Below are 20,707 nucleotides of genomic sequence, written 5' to 3' on the forward strand. Positions count from 1 at the left end.
TTTACAACAAGAAAACAGGACAAAGTACAATGTTCTGGAGCAGTCAAAAATAAGGTTGTCATTTTAATAGATTCAACTCTGTGCTGAGTGCCTAACAAAGTTTTGAATTTAGTGAACTATTTAATGCTTAAGGAACTTCATTAATTTTGGAGTCAGGAAGATCTTACAAATATTAAATATCTTTGCAGGAACACTTAGTCAGTCTGGATGAGCCAGCCTCGGAAGCTGGACAAGAAGCTCTGCTTAGACAAGAGCAAGCAAAAATCATTCGTTTTGAAAGGCAAGCGGAAGAGTTCCTCAATGCAGTCTTTTACAGAAAAGGTTGGTTTTAATGGGGATGGGGAAATGATATCTCTTTCTGGTCTTTTTGCATGCAATGCAGGTATCAAAGATCTGACGTTCAAGTTGTCATTGTGTGTGCAGTATTTCTCAGTTGTCTAATTTTATATATATATATTTATCAAGAGCAAATATTGACTCTTAAATGATGTAGCAATACAACAGTGTGGGCTTGTGTCAGAGGAAGAGAGTGTAACATGTTTAACTGTAAAACAAATCTCTCCATGAGAACACTGGTGTTTTGCACTTTTGGAGGAATGACTCAGTTCTTACCTAGCAGAACTGTTGCCCTGAAACCAATGTTTAGGTGAGAGGACTGTTTGGAAGAAAGGGCAAGTGGCAGTGGTGGTAGTAGATAGGTAATTTTAATTTATTTTTTTTTTAATGGGATGTGTACTAGTGCAGTTTTTTTTAAACGTCAGCAGTCTTCTCACTAGGGTCTGTAGTGATTACCTACTCCACCTCTAGCAATCCACAGTATAAAATATTGTTGGAATAATGCTAAGGGTGTGGGGGTATATGGAGAATTCAAAATGTGATGAGCAAAGGAATTGGAAAAATCAGTGTTGTAGAATATGCTGAGAGGAATAACAGTAGCTCAATGCTAGAAAATCCTCAAAATCTCTTCTGGAGAGTTATATCAGTTAAACTGTGCTCTTAGGAAGGCACAAAACTCATTTCACTGTTTTCTACCAGTCTGAAAAATGGGAATCCAGAGGTTGCTTCAAAATGCATCCTGAATGGAAGTAGACTGTACTTATCAGTCTAACCCATGTGTGAGAAAATCTGCCAAATCGGTAATTCTGACATGTCTGCTGGGGGACAATGCAAGGCTTCAGTTTAACGAACTGGTAATTGCTGTAGCCAGTCCTCAGCTCTTCTTCCTAGTGACCAAAATATTTAAAGGTGTTTTAAGCAGATAACAGTATCTTAACCTGTCTTTTATGACTCAAATGAATAAATACAAACTATATTATGTGATGTACTGCATAAAGTATAGAAGTATGTGGGATGGTAGGAAGGATAGTTATTGCATTACTACTGGTAGCTGAGATTATGCTTTTATTCCAAGTCCTCTTCAGTGTTTGGTTTTTTTTTTTTTTTTCCTTTGAAGGTTAAGGTTTCCTTTTGCTTTTAAATTTATCCTATCTCTAAACCTGGAAGGGATTTAAGAAAACAAAAATCTAGAGAAAATACACTTTTTTCCATATTACTGTAGTGGTGAGAGAAAAAATTGCACTTCCATCACTTTCAGTTTGTTTATTAAAGACTTCAATCCCTTTAACATTTTTAGATTTTTATTTATGACCTGCATTTGTGTCTTATTAGAAATGCATACTTTCTTAATTGTTGGAAAACCATTGCCAGCTACTGTAGTATGCCAGTGAGGAGTTTAACACCTTGTCCGTGGTCAGAAACACAGAATGAAGATAATGAAACCACTTCAGATGTGGAAGAATCTTTGAGAATTTTTTTAATATGCTCTTGCTTTCCTTCCTCTGGCGAGGCTGTGCTTGGTGCAAGAGTAATAAGGGAGGGGAAGAAGCCTGGCAGGAAGTTTCCTTAATAAATCATTGCCAAGCTTGGCTGTATTTAGATTTCTTGAAAGGTTATTCTAATTCGTGCCATTGTCATAAGATCCCCAGGCACTGTCATACCAAAGAGGACACAAGTGGTAGAACTCTGATACTCCTACGTTGTTCAGAGATGCTGGGCTTTCTTGGCTTCATGCCAGCCATTAGTTGTGTTTGGGTTGGTTTTTTTTTTTTTTCTTTCCATCCTTATTGCTAGCAACATTTGAGACTGGTATATTGCAGCTCAGGCAGATCAGACAAAATGCAGATATTCTGTGAGCAGATGCTTGTTGCGCATCAAGGACGTGCACTCATATACTTAACATACGTAGGTAATTAGCAAGATCAGCATACTTCCTGAACAAGTTTACCGTCCATTAATCTTACGTACTTTCTCTCTGCTTTATGCCCACATCACTCTGACTCAGTAATGCTTCTTTCAAATATTCTTACTTTCCAGTGAAAGCAGAGTGGTAGTACCTAGTTGCCTGTTTCCTTTACCTTGTGGCAGGATAGGACCTTCTTTTGATGGTTTAATGAAATCCTACTTTTTTTTTGTTTGATACTGCTCTTTTAAGATTTCAGTGTAGATTGTAGATAAAACACAAAAAAGCTATTAATGTTTTAAAGCTCTTGAGGTACTGCTTTAGACTCTTTGTAGCCGATAAATATTTGTTGTATTTTTCTTCTCTGAGAACTTCTATGTTTTAGTTAGTTTTATTTGTTTTTTCCAAAAAAAATCTAGACATGTAAAGTCAAAATAAACATCTGGTTGACTTCAAGTGATGCTGCAGAAGCACCAGCAAATATTTTCAGCTCGCTTTTGAACAGCTTTAATCCTTAGTGTTCAGGTTTTATATTAAACAAGAAGCCTTTAATGTGCTAGGTAACTACCCTTCTGCTTGGAAATTGAGTTTTGTGTCCCAGGTTAGTGAGTTTGTCTTGAGCAGCACTAGAAAGCTCTCGATAGTCACTCTGTGATGATTCTTGAAGTTGTGCATTACAAAGATGCGTGGCCATAGACATATGTAGTATTTTCTACCTGAATTTGGAAATGCGTTCAGCTGTGAGCATTACCGAATTGTACATATGAACATGGGTGCGCAGTAAAGTCATGATTTTTCTTCAGAAAACGCAGGTGCCATAGAGCTCTGCATTCCTGCCAGCCACCCTTGTATGTACTACAAGCACATGTTGAATAGTTGGTATCACTGTGATCATGCCATCCGTTTGTGCCCTTCTGGGCTTTCCTAGAGCCTTTCATAGGTCCTTCAGCAAGTTATAGTAGAGAGGTTAGAAAATGGAATAAATGTCACTACAGTGGAAGAAAGCCCCCACGCTTCTCCAGGCTTGTGTTTTTGTGGATAATTTGGGAAGAAAGTGAAGTATAAATGTACCCAAATTTAATTCTTGGCAGCTTCTTAAAACTCCCGCGTCTCAACCTTAGCAACAATAAAACATCCTATAGATTTTACAAGAAAATGATTACCTATTGACATAAATAGAAGTTTACAGCTATTATACCCCTATAAGAATACGCACGGTGACTGTCTAAGGTCTTAGCTTTAGAAAGCTGTGCTTAGCAGGAAAGAATTTGGGCTTGGTAAGCATTTAAAGCTCAGAAGGGTTTTTCATCAAGAGACATAGTAGCTGCTTACTGCTGCTCTCTGATTTGTGGGCAACTCCATGCTCAAACCTTCATGTCAGTCATCCTTTATAGATAACTAAAGCTGGTTTGTTGGATTGATGCACTTTTGACAAAAATGGGGGCAAAAGGCAAATTTAACACTGAAATGTCCCACAGATGATTTTGCTAATGCTTCTAATAGTTCAGTCTCAATAGATTACCTTTCAACCTGGGCAATTTCTTTAAAGAGAAAGTAAACACTTTTCTATTGTTCCCTTGGAGAGCTGCTTTTAAACATTTGCTGGGTCTTCTACTGCGCAATTTTCTCTGAATGTTTCTTCAGTAATAGAAAATCAAGCCTTTTGAGCCATTTCTGGAGTTGTGTGGTTGTGTTGTTTTGTTTGGGTGAGTGAGTTGGGATTTTGGGGTTTTTTTCTGTTTGTTTGTTTGTTTAAAACAAACACAACAAAAAACCAAACTAATCTGGCCAGAGAATACAATCAGTTTTTGAGGTGAAGTGGCAGGACTTAGCTTCTGTGATTTAGAGTTATGGATTTGATTGGGTTACCCACATCCCCAAATACTTTGTATTTATACACTATTTCATATAAATAAATTGGAATGTCTACCTGTTCCATTTCACATTTCTTACTAATAGATTTAGCAGCTTTTCTGGAAATACAATTACTTTTCATGTGACACATACTGTTTTTTTGTATATGTGAAAATTCTTTGGATAATTCCTGATGCTGCATTGATAACAATCATAGAAATGTCAAAAGGAATAGACAGAATGTTATGGAAGACACTTGAACGTTTGATCTTCATGTGAATTATTTTGAAGAGTCAGAACTAGAGGGCTTTATTTCTCAGTAAACTTGTAGGGGACTGCTGCAACTTTATTCTCCTTTCTCCCCTTCTGTAGGTGCAGGTAAGTTACTCATTTCTTCCACTGAATAACCTGTTCAGTTTTTTTGGAATGAGCTTCATTACTTGGTACTTTTCTTCACGGGTCTAGCTCTTCTTTCCATTTCCACACCTCTTAAAGGTCAGATATATCTATATTTGAAAACAAAAGATGAGATTGCATATTTCTCTTAGGAAGTTGTTATTTTTTGGAAGGTTGTACCAGAATTGGTAATGGTTCTTGTTCAGCTGTTCTAAGACTAAAGTACATTTTTCTACAGAAACGATTTTATCTTTGGCTTTCTTCCCCACCCCACCTCATTTTTATTTTTTTTTTAATAAACAATGACTTAATATAAAAGCTGTTTTACTTGAAGTGCTTCCTTAAAAAAAATCTCTAATATTTACAGACAGTCCTAGGGTCTCTGACCCCAATATTCCCCTAGTGGCCCGTGAGATCATGCAGCGAATGATCCGACAGTTTGCTGCTGAATATACCTCAAAAAATAGCTCTACTCAGGACTCCAGCCAGCCCAATAGCACAAAGAACCAAAGCCTGCTGAAAGCATCTCTGGTCGCCTCCTCTCCCACGGCTGCAACTGCTCAGAACCCTGTGCTCAGCAAACTTCTCATGGCTGACCAAGACTCACCTCTGGACCTTACTGTCAGAAAGTCTCAGTCAGAACCTAGTGAACAAGGTAGGACTCTTATTAGTGTCTTGCATCCTACGGCAATCCGTTAATGGCATTCGTGTTGCAAAACCAGATAATTAGAAAGCTGCACTTCTACGTAAAATGTAAAGCGGAAAAGCGGTAGATGTTTTTTACAATAAAATAATGACTAGCTAGGTGTGGCTGGGAGAGAACAGACTTCTTGAAAGAATGTAGGCCCATAGACATGAGTGATTCTTCTGAAGAAGGGCAAAGGGGATGGATATGCTCCAAACTCTGGAGACAACTATGCTGTCCCTTCTTGGAGCTGCAAGAAGCAGTTTGCCAAAATAGACTGTATGCTTGCTGATAAGGCAAGTTCACATGGTCATGAAAACCATAATGTTGTCTCCTTTCTGAAGATGAGTACCCAGTCTGACCGAAGGACTGATTGATTTTCTTTCTGGTCATAGTGTGAAAACAGTATCTTTTAAAAAGTCTGTAAGAAATTGCTTTGTGTGAAGGCTGAAAAATGATACCCATGAACCGTAGAAAACTTCCAGGTTTATGTGTTTGGAAGGAATGTCTCTTTTCTACCTTAAAAATAGACTTGTTCTGCTCAGCACAGATTGAATAACTTGTAACAGTGTTGCAGAGCCTGTTTTAATATGAAAACCTTGTTTTCCATCACAAATGTTTTTTTAACAAGCAAATTCTGTGTGTCTATAGTATGGATTGGGTTTTTTTCTGAAACTGTTGAATAGAGGTTATAAGTGTATCGTACCAATAGGATTAAAATTAGCCCCTTTACCCTTCTTTAGAAATGTGTGTCTGAAATCATTCTATCAAATACAAAGAGGCTGTCCATCCTCAAGTGGAAAAGGTGCGTTTAAAAACACAAGCCTTTTGCTAGCTATACACATCTATAGGTATCCCTTTATTCTTTGAACTTGGGTTTATGAAGTCTTTTGTAAAAAGGTTAATTTTATGTGTCCAACAATATGCAGCTTGGGCATCTGGACACTTACTGCACATCGAGTACTTACTGAAAGTTGTCATCACACATCAGTTACAAAACTGCAGTGAAAGGTTATATGGTGTATCTTTCTTGAAGTGAGGACCTGTACATTTAGCTGACAGGCATTTGTTTCTAGCAAATTTAAGAAATGTATTTCATGAGTGTCCTTTGCATTTACAGTTATAAATGTTAAACTGTTCTCATTGTGAAGCTTTTTGCTGAGAGGGAAAGAATCAGTTCTGCTGCTTTTTTTTTTTTTTTTAATTGGAGGATTGTATGGTGAAGAAGAAAGCATGTACATGAACTTTTTTTTAGCTACCATGTGATGAAAAAGCTGTAAGATCATTTATAATGTTCATAACACTTGTGGAATTAGAACATGTGCATATTGACTTATAGAGTAATCTGTTTGATGTAATTTTTTTCCAATTTACCTTTAAAGTAATTGGGAAGAGATTTTGTCGAACTGGTTAGGGAGAGATTTAAGAGGCTGTCATAAAAGACTGCTAGTGGTGCTTATTGTTGTATTTCTTTCTAGTGGGTTAAGTGGAACCCAGCTAGCTGTAAACTTTTCCACAGGGTATGAGGCTGACCCTACTTGCCCTTGGAGACTTCTAGGTCATAATGACCCTTCTGACGGAGGAAGTGTGGATGCAGTGCTCTGGCAGCAGCCTGTGCTGTTCAGTATAGCCTCTTGAAAAGGAGGTGCTACTTGATCCAGTCTGTGTATTTTGTGGCCACATAAGTGTTGTTCAAAAGGAAAATCGAATTCTCTGCTTAAGTTTGGGTTATGGTGTGTTCCCAAATGCAGTGGGTGGAACAGCTTTCTGTAAGTTAATTCTAGTTCACTGTTTATCATGTTTTTTCTCCATATGTCAAATGAGAACTTTAAGCAATATGAAGCCATCTTACATTGTTCTTGTGTTGGGTGGTGTTTACTTGATTAGATGGAATGAGCAAGGAGCTCTGAAATGTCTCTACTTTACCTTACCAACAGGTTTCATTTATCTTTGCCTCAGAAACTCCTTGTTTCAAAGCTTCCAGAAGCCATGCTGCTTCTATGATAATGTTGCCCTTTTTAAAATGACCAGAATTTCAGGTGGTTTCAGTACAGTGGGAGCAAGGCTTTTCTAGCAAAAAGTGCTCCCTTTTCAGTTGCCTAGAAATGCAGAGTTTATGTAAGGGCTTGCAGAGAAGCATGGGTGAGCATGAGGAAGTGCCATTAGTGAGAATGGAAGAAGCAGTCTAACAGGAAAAACAATCTGGTGAATGGAAGAAGAGAGGGAGTAAAATAGCACAATAGAGAGGGGAAAGGCAGCAGCTTTGCCAGTAGGAACCCATTGGAGACACGGAAAAAAAGATCAGGCTAGCTGCCAGGTGAGGAGGAGTCTCACATTTATGTGTGTGTGTGTTCATTTGAAATTTAGTTTCCAATATGAAATTCTCTGTGAATTTTCCTATGGAGAGTCGTATTAAAAAAACCAAAAAAATTCAAATACTGGCTTAAAGCCCTCCTTTAAGAGGGAGGATATCTCAGGAATTTGAAGATTGTCTCATTTCGGGACCACTGAGGGTTAGTTAATGTGATAGGCTGTGATGTATCCTGAACTGTCATTTGTAGGTCATCTTTTATTCTCTGACTCTTGTAACAGGTGCACTTTGAATTTTGCTGATTTTTCTTGTGACTTCTGAGGACTATGTTGAAGTCACTTGTAAGCCAAATTGCAAGCAAACAAATCCAAGCCTTGGTTTGCTTAAAAATAAAATAAAATAGAAAATGCTGTGTGCTAAATATGACTTTAGCCCAAAGGACTTATTTTGTCAAGGGACAACGTGACTGATCCTGCCTCTTCAAACACTGAAGTCATTCTTCTGTCTCTACAGACGGTGTGCTTGATTTATCCACTAAGAAGAGTCCTTGTGCCGGCAGCACCTCTCTGAGTCATTCTCCAGGGTGCTCCAGTACTCCAGGAAATGGGTAAGAGAAAGCAACTTACTATGACCTTTTAAAACTGTCTTTTACCTAACATGTGTGCTTATCTCCTGTTAATTTTTACTTACTTTTGGTGTTAACCCTTTGGAGTAATGTGTTTTTCAACTTGTACATTTGGCAAATACCTTCACCTCACCGCCAAATAAGAGTTGTTGCAAACTGAGACAGGTTTAACTTGCAGTTAAGAACTCTGGTAATCTGTTATTTTGGCCAATTTAGCACTTGGCCAAAGATCCTTCTATTACCTGCTTCTTGGGTTTAGTGGTAAGTGATGCCTGTGGAGATGCAAGTTCAGTTAAATTTATGGAGTCTTAGAGGATTTGCAATACAATTTAGACTTCATTTCACTTAGGAGAAAGTTAGCTAACAGGGAAGTTTATTTCAGAGGCAGCAATTATTTGGGTGATGAACCAAGCTGAATTAGATTTGAATCACTGCATGCTCTTTGTTAATATTTCCTACCATAAATTACAACTTAAAAAAAGAAAAGCAGCCAGAGGAGGAAGTCTGGTAGTTCAGAAAACTTCAAATATGGCTTTTTGGATTTGCGATTGTACTGTAGCACTGAATGAGGGTTTCTTGTTTGTTTTATTTTGTTTTCTTTTTTTAAATAAAATCTGTGGCGTACTACTCTTGCTTAATTAGTTCAAGATGTGAAAGAATGTTATATCACAAAATTTCTTTTAGGTTTCATATTTCTAATGGTCACCGTTTGCATACATTTAGAAACCCTTTACTCTTAGTTAGGATTGAATTAATTGTGCTGGAGAGGCTGACTGGGAGTAAGAGGGATTTTGGGTGTTGATGGCAAAATTTTACCTTGAAGCTACTTGGAAGAAGTAATTTTTTTAGTGAAGTACAGAAACAATATATGGTTTAAACTGCTATTTAAACGTTGGATTAATCTTTACAATAGCCTTTGAAAAACTTGAAATTTTAAACTAACAACCCACCACCACCACCAATCCCATGTACTGCTAACAGCTGATTTAACTTCTGCTTTTCGCTTTGGGAAAAATATTACTGTCTCAAATTTCTCTTGTCAAGATTACTTTTCCATTTAATATTTCTATTAATAAGACACTTCAATCTTTGTTTAAAAGTTAGCCTTCATACTTCTTCACAATTCTTTAGCATAAACCTTCCCCACCAGCTCTTCTCTTTCAATTCTGAACAAGTTATTTCCAGCTTTATTTTCCTAGCAAGGCAGCAGAAGCCACTGGGGCTCTGTATTGTTTGTTACCTTGTTTGTGTATTAAGTAAGGGCCGAAGTCCAACACACAGGGATGACAGGGCCAGCATCTGGCACCGTCCTGATCCGTTCTGTAGATCCAGGGAGGATGCGGCATGCTGACACCTGTGGTTACTTGTACAGGTGTGTGGTACGTGGGGGTGACTGCAGTCTGTCTAGCTTCCATGAAATCAGGTGTGACCCTCTGTCCTAGTTAGCTGCCAATATGACCTTTATTTAGGCGTAGAATCCCTGGTGCACATTCTGATGCTGATACATGCTGTAGGAGGGGCATAGAATGCACATTGCTTGAGAGAGTTCTCTGGAATAGCAAAATTGCATTCGTTTCTCTGGAATTTGTTCTGAATCCTTGTTGACTCTTGTTACCCACTTCAACTGTGACCTGTTCCATCCTGGAGAGAAGCTAGCAGCATATGTATCAAGCACTGTGTGTGTTATGTGCCAGATCCTTTCAGTGGATGTCTTTTCTCTAAAGACTTTTTTTTTTTTTTTTTTTTTTAATCCAAATGTCACGTTAAAAAGAATAATGTAGCTTTTTCAGTGGGACATATCCTATCCTTAAATAATGCTGACTAAGAGGGCTTTACACCAATATAATGTCCCAGAGCATTAAAGTAGAATTGCTTACTAGTCTCTTTGTTAATCTGTATGTTGAATGTGGAAAGGTTTGGGGGTGATTTTGAAACTAGTGTGACTTAGTGACTACAGGGGGCTAAGCAAGCAAGCAAAACATTAAAATATACGTGTTTATCTGCAGTAGTAGTACTTTGTGTCCTAGAAAGAACACTTGCGACAAAAGGAAAATGGTAAAAATACATACTGCTTTTGTAACCCTTGATCTGGATGACAGTTGGAACAGATCTTTCTTTTTTTTTTTTTTTTTTTTCCCTAGCTATGCTATATATCAAAAGAGAATCAGGGACATGTATGATTGCAATTAGTTATTAAGAGAGCAATTTGGTAAGTCTAGTGTAATGCAGTGTTTTTCTCTGTGATCTGCAGTATCCCAGCTTTCATATTTGGTGCTTAATGAAAGTCAAGCAAATACTCTCGAGGCCTGCTAAGCATTTTTTTTTTTATCCTGAGCAGCAAATCTTCAATATGATGTAAGCGGACACCATCCAAGGTTTCCACCTATGTGTAGATACTGCAGGTGGCCGTCATATTTGCATGTTGAATATGTTGCACTTTGGCTTACTCTTTTATTACTGTACTTGTTTAGTGGTAACGTCACACCAGTAACACAGTTGTGTGTAGATCTATGGCGATTGATTACTACTTTGTAATTAAGGTGCTATTTTCAGACGCTTGCGCGAAGTCTTTTCTACTCCGAGAATTTGTGAACCCAACCAGAGACCAGCCAACAGGTTTCATTTTTCTTTGCCCAAAAAGCTTCTCTTTTTTTGTGAACAAGTTTTAAAACTGACTGATGCTGAGACTTTAAAAAAAAATAAATTAAAATAATAAAATAAAATAAAAAAAATTTAGAGAAAAATAAATAACACAAAAAGTGATGTTACCCAAGCAAGGCCTTCTAATAAAGGAGTGGCCCCCTCACCCATCCCTCCCTACCTGTGCAAGTCCTGCTCACATCAGTTTCCTTCCATCCAATTAGGCGACCTGGGAGACCCAGCCAGCACCATCCGGAGGGACTACAGAGTGGTGATGGGGTACCTCCAAGAAGCTTGCAGGATGGAACCAGGGAAGGTTATGGCCACTCCACATCTCTTAAAGTACCACTGGCTCGATCACTCCAGATTAGTGAAGAACTGCTGAGCAGAAACCAGTTTTCTACGGCTGCCAGCCATGGGCCATCTGGACTACAGAATCATGGACAGCACTTAATATTATCCAGGGAGGCTTCTTGGGCAAAACCACACTACGAATTCAATTTCAGCCGCATGAAATTCAGGGGAAATGGTGCACTCAGCAACATCAGTGACCTTCCTTTTCTTACAGAAAACTCTGCCTTTCAAAAAATGGCACTTCAAACTAAACAGGATGGGAAAAAGGACGTGAGCCATTCATCTCCTGTGGATTTAAAGATACCACAAGTTCGAGGCATGGACCTTTCATGGGAGTCCCGCACTGGCGACCAGTACAGCTATAGCTCTTTGGTAATGGGTTCACAAACGGAGAGCGCGCTTAGCAAAAAGTTAAGGGCTATCCTTCCAAAACAAAACAGGAGAAGTTTGCTGGATGCTGGACCAGATTCCTGGGGCTCAGATGCTGAGCAGTCTACCTCTGGACAGCCATATCCCACCTCAGATCAAGAGGGAGATCCTGGCTCCAAGCAACCTAGGAAGAAAAGAGGGAGATACAGACAGTACAACAGCGAGATACTGGAGGAAGCAATCTCTGTGGTTATGAGCGGGAAAATGAGTGTTTCCAAAGCTCAGAGTATTTATGGGATCCCCCACAGTACACTGGAGTACAAAGTTAAAGAGAGGCTGGGCACTTTGAAAAACCCTCCAAAGAAAAAAATGAAATTAATGAGGTCGGAGGGACAGGATGTTTCAGTAAAGATTGAATTAGATCCCCAGGGAGAAGCAGCACAAAGTGCGAATGAATTGAAAGATGAGTAGGGATGTTGTAGAGTGCCAATTACTTTGCAAACTGGGTGAGCACTACTGCATAGTTCAACCACCACTGAGCGCACCTGATTCTCCTATTTACTGCAATGCTCTTTCCTTTGCAGTTTAGCATAGACTTGTGTGGACGCAGGTGAAAGGTGTGCTCTGAATGTCACATTTGTAAATTTTTCTAACCTGGTATGGTGCAGTTTCCCTCCTTCACCTGCCCACTACCACCTTTTTTTTCCTTTTTTCTGGGTTGGTCCCCACCCCCCACCCCCCTTTTTGTTTTTTTCTTTTGCCTTTTGCTTGTTTCTCTGTAATAGAGAGTTGAGTTACCTCACAAAGAATGCAGATCTGTGGAAGTGGACATCTTGCCTGTAGAGCCTGCCTGAACTTCTGGTATTGGATTTTTGGTGTCTGCCTTTATAGAAATAAGTCCACTTTGTTAAACTGATACTCTCCTAAAACCAGGCATTTTTTTGAATGAGAATCAGACTGTCATTCTTCAAAATGTTTTGGAAATCTTTTTCCTCCTCCTTTTCTTTGATCCAGTTGATTGAAAGATTTAAGCTAAATCAAGTTATTTAGGAATGGTACCTCTCTTGAACTCAGAGATTTGTTTATTAGATGGATAATCAATTGGGTCTGATTAGGCTCTCCACTATTTTCTTTCCAAATTAAATATACTTAACCATTCACTGCCTGCTTAGTGCTCACCCGGAGGGGAGGGGAGGGAAAAACGTACATACACTACCTTCAGAATATGTCAGTTAATTATTTGTAACACTACCTTCACTGTAATTTTGTTTGATGTTTTTGAAGGGTGATATTTAGACTCACCTGCTTGAGGATGTAGCCTTATCTCACGGAAGACAAGCTTCTCACAGTCAGGAGCAGTCAGGGTACACTAAATGATGTATTAGGGTATGCCTCATTATAACAGAACTATGGTTCTTTGTGACCTTTATGCTTTTTACAGACTTGATTCTGAGTTTACTAAACTATGTGGTTCCAACAACTAGTTTAAACGACTCTAATCTGGGGAAGGGGGATTTGTGTAACAAACTACTGTGATATTGCAAAAAAGAAAAAAAAAAAAAAGAAAAAAAGCCCACAAAACGGTGATTTCAAACGTTACAACCTCAGTAGTCTGCCCAAATATCCACATTAGTGAAGGAGCTTGTTAATGTTCAGGGAAGAAGTAAAACACTGGTAGCCTGATCTAATTCAGGTTCTGCATCATATCTATCTGAAATACTGTCAGGGTCGAACACTCAATGAATGGGTGTTTCCTTTTTAAATATTACAGTTGCCAGTAGCAGGATTTAATCTAAGTCCTGCTTTTTTGTTGTTGTTTTTATTTAATCTATTTTGATAGTGGTTTAGCACATGCTAGAATAAACATTTAAACACCGTAAAAGCACTCCGTAAACCACAATTCCAGTTTTTTCAATATGATGATATTGTTATGATTATATGAAGTTCCAGGATAAGTTTTGTACAGAACCTTTATCTTTGATACTTTCTGCAGGAGTGGTCAGTAACTAGGTGGAGCTTACTGGACTTACCACAGAATGACCAAATCAGAATTGCTGGTTCTTCAGGTAGAAACAATTTGGTCTTAATCTGTGCAAAAGGTAGATAGAATTACCTTTTTTTTTTTTTTTTTTTTTTTCTTTTCCATTTGCACAACCAAAAGAAACATTGCAGTTTTTGTGTGAGAGCATTAAGTGATGTCAGTGACTGAAAGTGGTTTCTCAAAGTTCATGGGAGGGTGGCCTAGATAGCCCTAGGGATGCTGAATGACTTCTGGAACAGTTGATTCTATTAGTCTCTCCCCCTCCCCAGCAACTTCATATTTTCAAAGGTTAGGCACACCATTGCTGTCGTTTTAAATATGCACTGCTCATTCTTAAAACAGACTGGGCATTTGGCCCCAAGTACACTTTGGTTTTGTTTACTTAATATGTTTTAGTACTCAAAATCCTGGTTCCTCATAGCTCTGTAGTTGTCATCTTGGCATTTAAAGCAGTTTAAGCTCAGTAGCAGTATATAAACTCTGCAATACGTTCCAGTTTAGCTGGTGATTGCAATAAAGGCGCAGTTAAACGTGTGGTTTCATCTGCTGTTGGAGGTTATGGTAGAAAGTTTGCTGCAAGATTAAAAAAAAAAATTAACACAGTTTTACTGTTCAGAGAGGTTTAACCTTTTGCAGTTGTCTTTATTTAAGCAACGAGTTGAGTTTTCTAAAACTTGTCCCTGTAGTGTATGTGAAGTGCTCATTTTACTAACCTAAATATTTTGTATGTGTATGTTTAAGTGGGTGACAATCGTGCAGCAGAAGAATGGTGTGCCTACCCTTTAATGCTGCAGTTTTAAGAAAGAATTTGTCTTGTCATTTCAGACTGTAGGCTAAGAATTGTAAATAGATAGTGAGAAGTTGAGTACTCTTTATTTGCTTTGGTTAGAAAGTGGATTTTTTAAAAAGAAAACCAACAACAAACCAAACGCGTAACTTTCTCAGTTTAAATGTCCTGAGACCTGAAGATTGTAATACTCATGTCTGCAAAGCTTTTAAACACAACACTTGATCTGTGATAACTTAATATTCAGGTAATCTTTCTTTTTCGAGAAGCTTTTGAACAACCATATTTCCTCCAAAGGTCTCTGTTTAAAAAGGAAAAAAAAGAAAAAAATTGTAGATTATTTTTTAAGCACTAATTGCATTACGTTGGTAACTGCAATATGAAATAGCCATTATTGTTTTGTGAAGCATGGTTGAGATTAGTTAGTGGTCCCTTTTTAAAATTTCATGAGCCTCTCAAAAAATAAAAACAAATTTAAAAAAAAGCTGCTGAATATTCAAAAGATATATATTTTACCTTATTGTAGGTTTTGTAAATTTAGTCTGTAATATTCAGGTGCACCTTTTAATGTTACCTTTTTGTTTCAAACTCCCATCTAATGTATTTTCTCTGAGGTGATTCATCACGTAAGACTAGTATCACTCTTAAGTGCTGCAGTGATCACTAATGTTTTGTTTCATTTTTCACTACATATTTTTACAGGCGCTTTCAGTGTAGCTAACTAGTAGTATTTGGGATCATTTTAAATATATGATTGGAATTAATGTTTGTCCATTAGCATGCTTAATTTTCTGCTGACCAGCAGTTTGCATGGCCAAAATCCCTGGTTGACCATATTTTGGTGTGGGAAAGTGTGGTTCACTGCTGTCTTTGTAACAAAAGCCTTGTTTCTCATGCTATTTCTGGTAAGTGGATGCTTATGTTACTTGGATCACTTGGACAGGAGAGAAGGTTTAGAATCTTTCTCCTGCTGCTATTTGAGATTGCATTAACGTGTAACATAGACAAACTGCAACCCTGTGACAAACTGCAACCCTGTAGAAATCGAGATGTCATTAGGAGGAGGCCTTTCGGGTTTTTTTCGTCACTAGTTTTCTCTTATTCCCGAGAATGTCCATCCGATGTAGTTATTGGACTTAACAGTATTGTTGTGTACTACGTTGATGTAGCTGAAAAAGCCTGACAGCAAGAAACTGTGAATAATATTTGTGGCAGTCTCTGAAAACTAGTTTTTCAGTCCAAGTATCATGAAGGAGAATCCCTCTCCCCTACCCCATCCTAGAAAAGTAATTTTATATTTTGTGTGTATAAAGTTTTAAGAATCAAGTTTCATATTGTACTGAAGTTTAGGTGTCGCTTGGTAAATCTTTGCTGCAGCATATAATTGAAGATGAGTAAGGCTTAGTGTGGTAGGGGTCCTGGTGTGGAGTTAATTATCGTACAGTTCTGGTGAGAAAGCCCAACATGTATGAAATGTGTCCCTTTTTTTTATTTGGACTTGTAAGATGTAAAAGTGCTTTTTTAGAACTCTGACCTATTACAAACTATTACCTCACTTTCAGCCAGCTGGATCCTCATTCCACAGTGTTGTAGGCATTATTGTGGCCGTAATGCTTGAGTACAGCTATAGAGTTGAACGTTTCTGGTTATATATTGTAGGGATGCGTTTCTGGACTCGTTTTAATTTCTGTCAAAATATACTTTTATTTTCCAGTCATTCCCTGATTATTTTTTTTAAAGGCTCAAGACAATTTCCGTTAGAATTTCTCATTTTTTCCCTGTTGCACAGGAGAAGTTGTTGCATAAGCAATACAGGTATGCCCTTAATTTCTCCTTGTTGCAGAACTCATAATTTGATGCTTGTATTACCAACCCTATTGCTAGACCTGAAGTCAAACTCTGAGTTTTCATGGCAATTGGAAAACAAATGATTTTTAACAATGCAGGTGTACAGGTAGAATAGTGCCCCTAATAAGGGATCACATTCAGCTTTGGTGTTCTCATGCAGTTCCTATACCACCTTTTTTGTAGAACTTTGCAGTGCTCAAGGGTATTCCTAAACATGGGAGGCAACTGCCCATGTGTTTATAGACCAGTTAAGAGAAGACAAGGAATGGTCTGTGCTTTGTCTTGTGGCAGGCCGACATCTGAGTCTAAATATTTCTTTCATGGAAACCTGAGAGTATATTGCCTTCCCCTGGAGATTCGCAGGAGCTGGCAAAGCAATTCAGGGGCTTTAGGGTTGAGTAAGCTTTGTGTAGATTGGAACAACTTTTAAATTGTGGTTGAATTGCTTTTTGTATCATCTGCAACAATTGTTATACAGGCAAAACTGGAATTACCATGTGTTTCTTTCCAGTTTACTTTGAAGTAATGCTCTTAAGATGTCCTTGAGTCTTACAAGAAGAACACAGTGTCCGAGGAGTGCAGGGAACACTGTGCTGTTCCCTTTTTTCTCAAAAACAGTGTGGCTACATCTGTAATGTAAAGAGCTCTTTCTTCAGTGAAGACAAAATTTTAACACTTCAGTGTAAGAATGCATAGACTTGTTGCAGTCCAAACTGTTACGAAGGCAAAATTATTAACCTGTACTGAAAGCTTTGTCACAATAGTTTAAATAGCTTAAGTTCTTTGCCAAATGTTAGAGGTAGAAGGGAGGTGGTTTCCCTCATATTCATGAGGATCAGAAACTTCTAGGTTTTCCTCACAAATGTTTCAGAAACTAAATGTAATTGCAGTCTAGGTCAATGTTGCTTTTTCTTGGCACCAGTAGATAATGTTGACTAATCTAGGTTTAAAAAGCTGTACCTAAAAAAAAAATGCTGTTTTGAGGCTAGTTTTGGTACTATAATTTCCACTTGATCTCGAATTATATTGGAAACTCAGTAATGAAAACCATCAGAAACCTGAAAATGTGCGCTGCTAGTTATACGCAGTTCTGATGGATGTAGCAAATAAAATAGCCACTGCAGTTACTCATTTCAAATTATCTAGTGGATAAATACGATGTACTGTGATGATCACCAGGCAGAGAGATATTGTGGACTCAAAGTGATCTGTAGATCCACTCCACATGTACCAGAAAAACCTGTTAAGTAGTTACAGCATTCCAGTGTCCATCTCTCTCCCTTTCTCCTGTTCTTGCTTTGGTTGGGGCCAAGTCTCTATACTAGTGTTACAGCAGCAGTTTTGGACTTCATGTCCTATCGATTTATGCCTATATTCAGGTATTGTCATGAAAACCTTCATATTAAGAGAGCTTTATTTAATCCTCACAAAATTCTCTTAGCCCAGTTGCAAAATCAGTTTTCCTGGGCAACATATTAGGAGGAGGGATTTTTTTGGCCTGTCCAGGGCATTTCATTTACCTTCTCAGAAACAAGCATCCCCTCCCTTGCCCCTGTGCTTGTCTCTACTGAATTGGTAAGTATAATTTAGAAGGACTCAAGATGATAACTCTACCTTATGGAGCAGGGATTAGGACACAAACTTCATTCTGACTGGAACAGGAAAAGTTAATATCAGAAAACAATTTATATAGTCATCACCTAGTACAGTCTAACAATGCTTTTTCCTGCTTGGAAGTAATGAGGACATTACTACAGCTACTAATACAGTTTACCAACTACTTGGTGCTACATTTCTAAATTATTTTTGCAGATAATATTTTTTATGCCTGCGTGAAAGCATGTAAACTTTACTCTCACTATAAAAAGCACTTGTCTGACCTATTCTAAAGTACCAGAAAAGGGATAAGTAACTGCAGCACTTTTTCTGTTACAATGCCAGAGTCTTAATTAAATCTGGTCTTCAGGTTATGAGATATTTTAAACGTACAATCTAGGATCATTAACGGCTTTTCAGGTCAGATCAGAAGTTCTCTTGGGAGACTAATCTGTCTTTTAAAGACTAATACAACAAAATATTCTCAAGTTCAGGCAGGGGATGTATATATACATGCCTGATATTTTTAACTATTCATTTCAATAGGCCATTTCAGGGCTTGATATTTGGAATCTGGGATGATGGGTAGGGAAAGGGAAGTTTCCCAAACTGAAAAATCATTTTGGACCATTGTTTAATGTTCAGTTTGAAAACTGTATCATGAGAAAAATGGGTAGGGATTCTTTCTCCCTTATGCCTTCAGGGAATGAGTAGTATTTAGAATCTCTGGCTGAAATTCAAGCCTTTTTACCATGTAAATTTTTAATATAAACTCATTGACATGCTTTTTACATCTGAGGACTGAAAATGGATCTTAATGTTTAAGTTGTGGAATGGTATATTTCTTAAATGAAGGGGGAACATTAAAAAAATAGATTAGAATACCAGCATTAGTGAGCTTAAGGAATTTTAGTATGTAATAGCAAAGTATAGCAAAGTATTTGATTAAAAAAATTAATCTTGAATTGCTAGTCTGTAACTAGGTGCATTCTAATTTAGCAGGTGAATATTCTTTACTTACCGATATATGATGGGCTTTTTGCAAATAGAAACCTTTATCTGAGTCCCATGTGTTGCTTGTACTGATGGGATGTATGCTTACAGCAGCTTACTGCTGCTTTAAAATGTATAAAATATGTTTTGAGTGTTTGCTCATAACTCTTTCTAACCTCCACTTGTTAAATTGTCAGACATTGGTATTTTATCAGTCCGCAATGTAAGTTTAAACTAATGTTCTTAGGAATCCAACTTGTACACACACTGTTTAAAAACCCTCAGGGACAGTTTACACACTATCCTCACTCAATTCAGGTACTTGTACTCTCTTCTTAAACCTAGCAGTGACTTGTATTTTGTTTTGCTTTTCTTTTGACGTGCTGATAGCACATCCTTGATGAATGTCAACTTAAAACTCAGTTCAGGTATCCAGGTATAACTCAGCCAAACGGATTTTAAAGCTGCATATTTACTCTCCAGCACACAGTGCCTCAGACACTTATAGTGGCATTCTGTATATTCAGTTATTACTACTGAGCAGATCGCGTGGGGGTTCCTGGTATGTATTGTAAGAAATTCCTATGTATATTATATAATATGTATTATATTATATACATATATAGTATATATGTTATCTTAAACTTATATATTTTAAATGCCACTACTAGCCAGCGCAGCTAAAAGTGAAATACATTCCCAACTGCTTCTGCGAACGGCAGAGGCAGCATCTTAACGTGGCTCTTGCTTCTCTCTCACCATAACTACTTCTAACCTCAAGCACGGGTCCTTGGCTGTCTGACCTCTACACTCTAGTTATGCAATGTCCTTAGAGAATTCTGTGCACTGGCCACTGTGATGGAAACCAATGGGCCGGGAGTGCTTTGAGTTTATTAGTAATTGTTCTGCCAAAGTTGGTGTTCGTATGACAAGCGTGTAAACCTGTCAGATAATCAGCAGAGGTCCAAGTCGGTAACGGTGTACGTCATGGCTTCCACCTAACGGTAGGACCAGACCCTCAGCAGGTGTCTCCTCTCAAATACCGAGCTCTAACTCAGAACGTGTTGGCACTTAACATCTGTAGTGGCGGGCCCCTGTGCTGCGCTCGTGAGGAGGTGAAACTTTAAAGTAAAATCTGCTGTTCTGCTTTTGCAGTGATCTGTTGGCAGTTGCAAGTCAGCAACACCTCTGCTTCATTATTTGACACTTTACATCTAAAAAGTCTTCTCTTTCTATTTATGTAACCCATAGTCTTTGAAGAGTATGGAAAATGGCATTTCTCTCTGACCTCTAGAAGTTCAAGTGTCATGGGAAAAAAAACAGGAACCCCCCCCTCCCCTTTACTCTTATGGACCTCATTTCAATATACTGTTTACAGTTTGACGGAATTGTATAATTTAATATTTCTCTTGTACTGTAGTTTATATTTATTTACAGATTTTTTTTGTACTGTGTGATTTGAATTTTTTGTTCCTTGCTATGATCAATGTTTTATGTAGTAGAGCACTTATGATCACAAATTAAGGTTTTTGGTTTGATTGCACTACATTAATTTTTTTTAATGCAGTTCTGATTTTTTGACTGGACTAAATAAGCTGTGTCTTAATGTATGTGATAAGTACTTTTAAATTTTTATTTCATGTGGTCCATTTATTTTTTGCATTGTATGTCAAAGCGCTAATTCTCTTGTTGTGCATGTGTAAGATTTAATGGCTCCATTGTATTATTTGACCATGTCATTTTGGAAACACATTCCCAGCTGTAACGTTGTGTATGGTAGTTTTCACTGGATGCTAGACTTTTCAAAACCACTATTCTTCTAATAAATTTTGTTGTGAAAAACTTTAAGGGGTTCTAATTCTGTTGTTTCTAGTGTGCTTTCTAAATGTCTGCACTAATGTGGAATGCAAACTATCACAAACTGAGAGGAGCAGGGGAGGAAGTGAAAATAGAAGGTAAAGCAAACTCT

At 37.8% G+C, this 20,707-nt stretch overlaps 1 protein-coding gene across 5 annotated transcripts in view; it reads left to right on the plus strand.

The window, feature by feature from the left end:
- The window catches only part of LCOR (ligand dependent nuclear receptor corepressor), an 87,502-nt gene that overhangs the window by 41,191 nt on the left and 25,604 nt on the right, over positions 1 to 20,707 (plus strand). For 3 of the 5 annotated variants that reach the window (XM_040605245.1, XM_040605247.1, XM_040605248.1), the window contains exons 4-6: positions 189 to 321; positions 4,857 to 5,144; positions 7,999 to 8,092. In XM_040605245.1, the coding sequence (XP_040461179.1) occupies positions 189 to 321; positions 4,857 to 5,144; positions 7,999 to 8,092 (515 nt within the window). Of the gene's footprint in view, positions 1 to 188; positions 322 to 4,856; positions 5,145 to 7,998; positions 8,093 to 10,974; positions 20,587 to 20,707 lie in introns of those variants that run through there. The other 2 variants (XM_040605249.1, XM_040605246.1) reach the window with 2 other exon arrangements.

This window comes from Falco naumanni, chromosome 9 (genome assembly GCF_017639655.2).
Source record: "Falco naumanni isolate bFalNau1 chromosome 9, bFalNau1.pat, whole genome shotgun sequence".
Taxonomy (NCBI): Eukaryota; Metazoa; Chordata; class Aves; order Falconiformes; family Falconidae; genus Falco; species Falco naumanni.